The 9,188-nt window shown below is 39.3% G+C and overlaps 1 protein-coding gene across 1 annotated transcript; it reads left to right on the forward strand.

The window, feature by feature from the left end:
- Window positions 1–442: 442 nt before the first annotated feature.
- oat (ornithine aminotransferase) lies at window positions 443–8,474 on the forward strand. Its single transcript, XM_022743473.1, has 10 exons — window positions 443–550; window positions 2,288–2,519; window positions 2,651–2,875; window positions 2,968–3,063; window positions 3,490–3,617; window positions 4,403–4,525; window positions 5,596–5,724; window positions 5,895–6,008; window positions 6,297–6,441; window positions 7,134–8,474. Exons 2-10 carry the CDS (start codon window positions 2,306–2,308, stop codon window positions 7,292–7,294), a joined length of 1,335 nt encoding a protein of 444 aa, XP_022599194.1. The 5' UTR covers window positions 443–550; window positions 2,288–2,305; the 3' UTR covers window positions 7,295–8,474.
- Window positions 8,475–9,188: the final 714 nt, after the last annotated feature.

A 9,188-nucleotide genomic window follows, 5' to 3' on the forward strand; every position in this document is an offset into this window, starting at 1 on the left:
TTCTTACGTTTTCCAAGCTATGCAAACTATGAATGGATTAATCGAGAAAATATTCAACAAATGAATCCATAATGAAAATAACACACAAGAGAGAAAAATGCTGCTTAAACGTTAATACAGGAGTGATAATAATCTAATGATATACTATTAATTACAAAATATATTGTTAGATACACTGCATACCATTTCTCTGCATTGACTACTTCCGCTTGTGATATTTTTAAGTATATTTTTCTGATTCTATATTTAAATACACACATTTCCCTTATTACAGAACAAAAAAAAAGAGTGAGTGACACCTGGCGGATGTGAAATCAATGATAACAGTGGTTATTTATAAGTGAAGATGGTTTCTCGGGATATGCGTGGCTCTGGGGAGATGGTTTAGTTTTGCATCATACAGAGGCGTGCCCTCTGACGCAACCACGCATCATCCCGCCACGCTGCGCGAGAGCCACACGGTCATATAATCAGCTTCAAATAGCAGACCGGACAGGAAACGTTCAAGAGGGCTTCAAGAGGGCTTTGAACTCCGCTTCACTTCTTTTTGGTACTGTTTGACTTTTCTCCGTGTTTACTTTGTCCTGTTTTTAAAAACGCTTTCTGTTTAGATTAGTGACAGTCTGGATGTGCGACGGTTAGCTCGTTAGCTGGTGCTGCCTGAAGGAAGCGAAGCTCTCGTGTGTGGTTAGCATTGATCTTAAGAGCGTTAATACTCTTTGGCCGAGAAGAAACCGGCTTTTTTTATGTCATGTTTAATTCAATCTTTCAATGACATCTAGAACGAGCTTAAAGCTATGTGCCATGGTGTAATTTTACATACGAATTGATTTTGGAAGAGCTGCTCAGCTTGCAAATACCATCTAATCAGAAACTCTTATGGTTCTTATTTAGCCCCTCGCTGTAATGTTGGTGGGTGTGTGTGGAGGCAGCTCCCCACCAGCCTATCCTGTTAAAGAGCAGGTTAAATGGGGACTGGGTGTCATATCAGGTGGAAAAAAAGGTTCACTGTCCTTGATGAAATTCCAGGTGCTGTCTGTTTGCTGTGTGTGTTCATTCACCGTACACGGTTATTGATTATCCCTAGCCAAGTAGTGGATATCTGATGTCCATGTTTGTTTTTTTTCCAATCAGTAAGCCTGGCATATTTCAAAACTGCTGCACTTCTCTTCAAGTTTTTTTGCAAACCCAGAAGCGTTGCGTTATAATCAGACAGTTGAGAAACAATAGTTACATGCTCATCCAGACACCTTTATGTGTAACTTAAGTACCAAACTGGTGAGATAAAGTGGGTCACTCTAAAACCATTCAGTGCCAGGACATTATGAAAGCCACGTCCTCAGTCTTAAATATTTAAACATTTGGAAAGCAGCCATGGATTATCTAACTGATTAAAAATAAGAAAAGCAATAGGTTTTACAGTAGTAGATGATTAAAGTGAAGGGCAGGTTTGAAATAAGTCTCCTTTGATTGCGACCGAATAGAAAAGTCTGGAACATCACAGTTGACTTGCTACGCCGCTGTGGGATTATCTATTGTTAACCCTCACCAAGCAAAAGTCTGTTCCTGTATTGTGTAGAATGTGAAAGAGAAGCGTTGTTCAGCAGACCTGTAAAGCCTATGTGTTCTGTGGAATCTCACATAGCAGTGTATTAGCTTATTGGGCTTGATCTTTGTAGCTACTGTGAAGCTTTGTTTTATGCTTTTGTATGTTGGTGACAGCATCACTGCCAAAACATAGGAACAGGTTTCAGATGAATGGTTTTCAAATTTCTTCGGTTTTGGAGAAAAGAACCAGGAAGAGAGTTAAAACCCACTCAAACCAAGTGTTTAGGTGAAATCCTGAGCTATTACTTACTGTCCAGTTAGTGTGTTAGTGTCACTGCTGTTGTTGTGGCAGCATGTCTTTGATCTGTTGTTTGCTCTAACTTGTCTGATGTGTTTTATCTTTTGATATTTAATCACTGCATATTAATGACCAGACTAATTTCCTATGTACTTAACTGTTTTTTGACAGTTGCTCTAAACACATGTGAATCCTGTTTTCTTGTTACTGTATTACTGTCCTAATTCAGTGTTAAAATTACTTTGATTACTTATTGACATACAATTAATATTATCAAGGATAAAACACAATAAAGCTAACAGCTTACAAACATTATGGTCCTTGTTAGATTCTGTCTTTAGAACTTATTAACCACTTGTGACAGTTGTGTAAATCATCACTTTGCTACTTTCTATCATAAATACCAACTGAGTTATCTTTTTTCTGTGCCTAATCATATAGTCAGAGCTGCATACAACCATGAACGGAATGATTCTCCGGTTCAGCCGCAGTCTAAGCCGTGCTGCCCCTGTTCTCCATCGCACCATCCACTCTGGCACACGTCCCGCCTCCACTGCTGCCACCAAACTGAGGGTTGAACGCCCACTTACCTCAGAGGAAATCTATGTCCGCGAGGACAAGTACGGAGCGCACAACTACCATCCCCTGCCTGTGGCCTTAGAGAGAGGGGAAGGTGAGTTCAGAGTATCATATGACTACAAAAAATAATGGTCGAATTAATGCATGGTTAACAGACGAGCATTGCACAGTGCTTTTTCTCCTGTAACCTCTGGTTATTTTGTTTTATTCTTTTCTCTACTTAAGGCATCTATGTGTGGGATGTGGAGGGCAACCGGTATTATGACTTCCTGAGTGCCTACAGCGCAGTAAACCAGGGACACTGCCACCCAAAGATCATAGCTGCGCTCAGCGCCCAGGCCTCCAAACTCTCCCTGACCTCCAGAGCTTTCTACAACAATGTGCTGGGAGCCTATGAGGAATACATCACAAACATGTTTGGCTATGACAAAGTTTTACCCATGAATACAGGTAAGCAAAGCACCAGATAGTAGTCATAGGAGGGAACATCTTCAGACATTTTGATGAGTGCAATTGTTGACATTTGTTTTGCAACAAATTAGGTGTTGAAGGTGGTGAGACTGCCTGCAAGCTTGCCCGCAAGTGGGCCTACAGTGTGAAGGGGGTTCCCAAAAACAAGGCCAAAATCATCTTTGCAGGTACGTAACCACCTTAAGTTTTAGAAGACTGCATCACAGTTTAGAAGTTTGCCCCACTTGTCACCTGCCCAGAGAATCATAAGAAAATTTGCACCAATGTCATGTATATCTTAATTGGATCAGTTCAAAAGCTCAAAGCTCAAAATTTCTTCTCTGTAACACTACATTTCAATAACTGATTTTGTTTACACTGGAAACTGGAAAAGAGAACTAACATTTGCTTAAATCTACTGTGAGCTAACATTTCAAGTATTACAGAACTTCTTCCAGCTGCTACAGGGTAAGGTGACTATTGGGCCAAATCCAAACAAGTCTTTTTAATCTTAGACTAAAAAAAGCACAGGTTTCTAATTATCTGTATTATGTAAAGCTGTAAACTGAGAACAGTAAGTTAAACATGCTATCTCATTTTCTCTTGTTGATTAGATGGAAACTTCTGGGGCCGCACCATGGCAGCCATCTCCAGCTCCACTGACCCCAGTAGTTATGAAGGTTTCGGTCCCTTCATGCCAGGATTTGAGCTTGTTCCATACAATGACATTCCTGCACTGGAGGTACAGGTTTTGACCCTGTCAAGACACACAATCTAGATAGCTACCCTGAATGTTTACATTTGTTTGCATCACAGAGAGGCGGTACAGTGTTCTGACATTTCTGAGCTGTATAGAAAAGTTTCGCTACCGCTTTCAACCCAGTCGCCAAAGTGCCTCGTAAATACCAAAATTAAAGAGTAAAGTTTTCTCAGTCACTGCACACCAGACATCTTTTATATAACACCATCTCATTTGCAAAATACATAGTTATGCATGATTCAAAGGCAGCAAAAGTTTCATCATACTTTCTGTCGTAATGTGCTTGGTAGATAAATCCAACATGCAGGACCTCAAAGTCTGCTGCTAAATTCCATTTCAGTGGTTTTCTTTCCTTGGAGAACAAACAGTTGTTATGGAGGCTGCTGTTTTGGAAATATTTTTTTTTCTTTGTTCAATGAAGGAAGGGTTTGTTTTATCCTGCCTTGTAGTTGATGTATCTTATTTTAACAACATTATCATGTCCCTATGTTCAAAAATCATGTTTATTTCATAAGATCCTCTAAAACTAGCTGACTTGAAACATTCTTTGTCGATGTAAACATGAGGACCAAATGACTGACTCAAGTTTCGTGTCAATGCTGATAGGGTTATCTTAGCAACTGCTACTTTTCTGTGTAAACATAAGAACCTAATGATTGACTGATGCAGCATGTATTTATTGACATGGTTATCTTGGACAAAGATAAAAAAATATGACTAGTCTCTTTTTTTTTTTTTTTTTTTTTTTAAAACACTTTTTTCTCCAGAAAGCCTTTCAAGACCCAAATGTGGCAGCTTTCATGGTGGAGCCCATCCAGGGCGAGGCTGGGGTGGTGGTGCCCGACCAGGGCTACCTGACCAAAGTCAGAGAACTTTGCACCAAATACAACGTAAGTCAAAATGGTTCAATTTATAAAACCAAATATCACGCTCACAATTTTGCTTCCAGGGGTTTTACAATCTATCAATCTACAACAAACAACATCCTCTATTATTTGACCCTCAGTTCAGATATTGAGTCTCTAGTGGCTTTGGCCTGAACTACTGTCTGTTTTTTCAGTAATAAAAACACACCATGATGGCATTTTCTTCTCTAACCGACCACTTATTATGCCTGAAGCTTGTTCCATAGTGTTTTATGAGTGTTAACAGTGTGATGTTGACGTCAAACAGCTAGCAGGCATCCAGGTTTAATTCTGAAGGCTGAGCACACGACAAATAATAGGTTCTTTAGCAGAGGGGTAGAGGGTGGAGAGAGAGACTACACTCTAGTACTCAACTTAAAACTGCCACCTCTTAATACCAATGTGTGTTTTGGTAACACTACTACAGTTTAAAAATCCTCAAGGTGCATTCTGGTATATGGGTGTGCATTACACCAATCTAGAGACAACATTTTGTAGTTTTCATCATGCTGCTTGGAGTACAAGTGCACATTGTATATTTCCCATATGCATGATTCTTTGGCCTTAATAGTAGAAGTAGTGCAAAAAAACCATTACACACAAACACACATCAGCCAGCTCTTACAGACTGTCTCCTTCTGACTGCCAAATTAATTGAGGGCAAAGTATGTTTTTAATAATTTATATATACGTTTTCCTATCTGGTATGAGGAGTAGAAAAGCACTGCAGATGACCTCTGCTTCACAAGGACAGAAAGGGTTTCAGTCAGTTATGTCAAAAGAAGAGCAGTGATGTTAAATTGCTCCATAGCGGACAGACGGGTCCAGTCTGTTCAGCTAACGTTTGCACATCATTCACTCTAGGGCTAACAGTTCTTATAAAGGAGCATGTGAGAACTTGGAGCAGTATATCTTAACTGGAAGTCATTTGATCTAAAATGTGGCCAAGTCTTGTTCAGGTCATTACATTTTTTCAACCTTTTACTTTCCCAGGTTATGTTCACAGAGAGCAGTACAATTGCAATCCCACATGAAGTCCTGTGTGTTTTGTTCAGGTGTTGTGGATTGCTGATGAGGTGCAGACAGGCCTGGCACGTACCGGCCGGCGGCTGGCTGTGGACCACGAGGAAGTCCGTCCAGATGTGGTAATTCTGGGCAAAGCTCTTTCTGGAGGAGTTTACCCTGTAAGTATTTTGTTGTTGTTCAGTAGCACTTCATATCATGTTATAGATTTATTTTTGCTATAGTCACAGACTTAAACTTTGGGACTTTTGGAGTCCTGTTTTGCTGGACAGGAGTATAGATCATTTAATGTGATGTAACTGACCTTTGCATTAACTGATCTTTGTTTCAGGTTTCTGCTGTTCTGTGTGATGATGAAATAATGCTGACCATCAAGCCTGGGGAACACGGGTCCACGTATGGAGGTAACCCTGTGGCCTGTCAGGTTGCTATCGCTGCACTTCAGGTCAGTGTTTGGGTGCACTTTATCTATCTTTTTCTTGTTTATTTTCCCTTTAACAAATCATCACTTATTCTAATTTTTTTCCCCTTTGTTTTAAACTGATAAAATGGAGAGAAAGTGTAGCGTAGTATGCAACAAACCAGAAAGTTGAAATAATTTTAAAGCATTCTACACCATCAAAGACAATATGACATTAAAAGAAAAATACGCATGTCAGCAATAAGTTCTCTCGTTTGTCAATTGTTTTAAAAACTCTTAACTCTACTCTCTTTTAATTGCTCTTATTTGCAGGTGATGGAGGAAGAGAAGCTCGCAGAGAATGCTCAAAGGATGGGAGAGCTGCTGCGGTCTGAGTTGAGAAAGCTTCCCAAAGACATTGTGACAGCAGTCAGAGGAAAAGGCCTCCTCAATGCAGTCGTCATCAAAGAGACCAGAGGTACTGTAATGTAAAACTCCCGCAACGGCCCCCTGATAGCAAAGATTATTAGGTAATTAATCTAATTAGAGACCATCTTGCTACGGGATCACACCAGCCGCGACAGCATGTTGACACTCTGACCCATGAGTAGTCGGTAGTTATTACTGCACTATCACACGAGTAATTAGTACTCATGAGTAGGACCACACCCATCTTCAACCTCAGCCTTTATTTTGATCTCAGTTACACGCTTATAAAGTTTCATGACTGTCTCTTGCAAGGTTGTGGCACTATTGCAGGCATATAAACACCTACCAAAGCATTCAAAGGCGCCTCTGTGGTAGTTTCTGCTACAGTAAGTGTCTACAGGACAAGGTGAAAACAAAACACACTGTTGCGGCTGGAAAAATGTAAGCTAATATACATTTTTTTGAGCGCATTCCTCAGGCTACTAAATAAATCAAACACGTTTAATTCAGTATCTACAAATGTGTCTATGTACTGGAAGTCAGAGCATCAAGACAGAATTGGTTTATGTTTTTAAGTTGACTGGAACAAAAAAATATCCTTGTTTGTGCTATAGAGCTTAAGGACAAGTTAAGTTAAGTTAAGAGGGAAATTGAAGAATGCAAAGTAATAGTTTATTGGACTGGATCTTTGTCAGAATTTATTTGCATCTTGCTTTATTAAATAAAACGATCTCCCCCCAGACTACGATGCCTGGAAAGTGTGCTTACGTCTTCGTGACAATGGACTGCTGGCCAAGCCCACCCATGGTGACATCATCCGCCTGGCCCCTCCCCTCATCATTAAAGAGCACGAGCTGCACGAATGTGTCGATATCATCCAGAGAACCATCATGTCCTTCTAAGCAGCTGCTATTGTAGTAATACACAGACATTCTTTAAATTGATAATCTGCATTAGCTGAAGCTATGGCCTGTCAAAGTCGCCGAAACATTTATTACTTGTGTTCATTTCTATGTGTTTTTAAGATAGGATCTCTTTGAAGGGCAATTACTGTAGAAATACAGTATACATAGACTGTGTATGGAGTGTGCTTCTATGAGGATACACTGACACTTTTGTACAGAAAAACTGCTGTAAAGAAAAGGGTTCCATTAGACTGCCTGAGGAAAGACTGCTACACAGGTGGAAAACATCTGTGGTTTGTTTTAAATGTTCCCCATCTTAAAATGAATTCAACAAATAGATGAATTTTGAAATGGTTAATTCAGGGTTTTGCTGGTAATGGGTGATGTAAATAATGACCATTGTGTCTTGAATGAAACCTTTTTAATTTTAAAAAAAGATCACTTTATTTCACTTTTTTTTTTTTTTTTCTCAACAGAGGCACACAGATACATCTGACAGACTTTTGTATGGGACAAGTTACAAGCTGAAAAACATAAGAGGGAAAGACAGCTTGCTGAAGTGAAATTGTGTCTACAGTACTCAATGTACCATAGTTTACTAGAGTAATATAGATGAGTTTACAGTTACAGCTCAGTTACAGTCTACTCAGCTGCCCCTGTCTGCTGGGGTTCACGTGCATCTTTAAAAAGCCCTTGACATGTATAGGAAGTTCTCAGATTACAGGTCATCAGATTTCATAAAAAACTTCATAATTGCACTAAAACTCTGACAATGCTAGAAGTTTAAGTAGAATTAATGTCCCGTACAAATTATAAACATATTATATGAACCTGTTTCATTTTAATTTAAAATAAATGACTGTTACTGTGGAAGAAATGCTTTATGGGAACTGTAGTCCTTGAACTTAAATGCTGAAACCGAACAGATACGTTTTTTTCCTCTTTGTTGTATTATTTGGTTTATTTTATTTCTAAAAGGGACATGCTGTGTGAGGATTATGCTGCTAGCTAAGGCTGGTTTAGTTTCAAGTATTTACAGTATCTACAGTAAGTTAAGTTGTTGAACTTTCTGGTGAATGTTTTAACTGTTGTAAAACAATGTAATTTCAAGGGCTATATCACCTTGAAGTTGTTACATAACCCATTGTTCATCAAATAAATTTTTTTGCAGTCTTCACTCTTGTCTCTTTGCTATTTGTCCAAACCAAACAAATGTCAGGAAGCAGGTAACTGCTGATTCAAATCTGGAGCTTGATGATGTAAAAGACTTTCTGGATTAGGAACCAACAACCTTTTGCTGTGTCTTGAAACACCAGGTTTTATAGTTACTGAGTAAAATATAAAACAGGTCACTCTACACCTGACTATGCTCCATATTTGAAGGAGATAAAAAAATGCCTGTGTTCTGCTTTGACATCATTACATACCCCAAGGAAAAGCGTACAGACAATTTTCAGTGCCACATTGTCAAATACTGTTTGTGCACCTCATCCATTATTTTTGCCATGATTGTAGATGTAACACTAGATGGCGCTGTGCTCTCACAGAACTGCGACTGAGCATCTGGGGTAGTTAAATGAAGTAGCCCATACAAACACTTAGCGGGGAGGCGTTAAAGCTTAAAGGAAGAAATGTGTGGATCAGATACTGAAGCTGCACTGAAGATACATTTCAAGACAAATCATGGTATAAAGTCCCTGCTTATTATATGTTAGGAGCCACAACCTGGATGATCCATCCATCAGTCTGTGTCACAATCCTTCACGCCAAGAGTACACTGGGACACTGACAGAGATTTGACATATTTGACACTCATCATACCCAAGAGACAAACCGCATCTTGGAAAAACAACCACACAGTGTGTCCACATATAATTTCTCACACAGCAAC

Source organism: Seriola dumerili, unplaced genomic scaffold (assembly GCF_002260705.1).
Source record: "Seriola dumerili isolate Sdu_G_001 unplaced genomic scaffold, Sdu_1.0 BDQW01000068.1, whole genome shotgun sequence".
Lineage (NCBI taxonomy): Eukaryota > Metazoa > Chordata > Actinopteri > Carangiformes > Carangidae > Seriola > Seriola dumerili.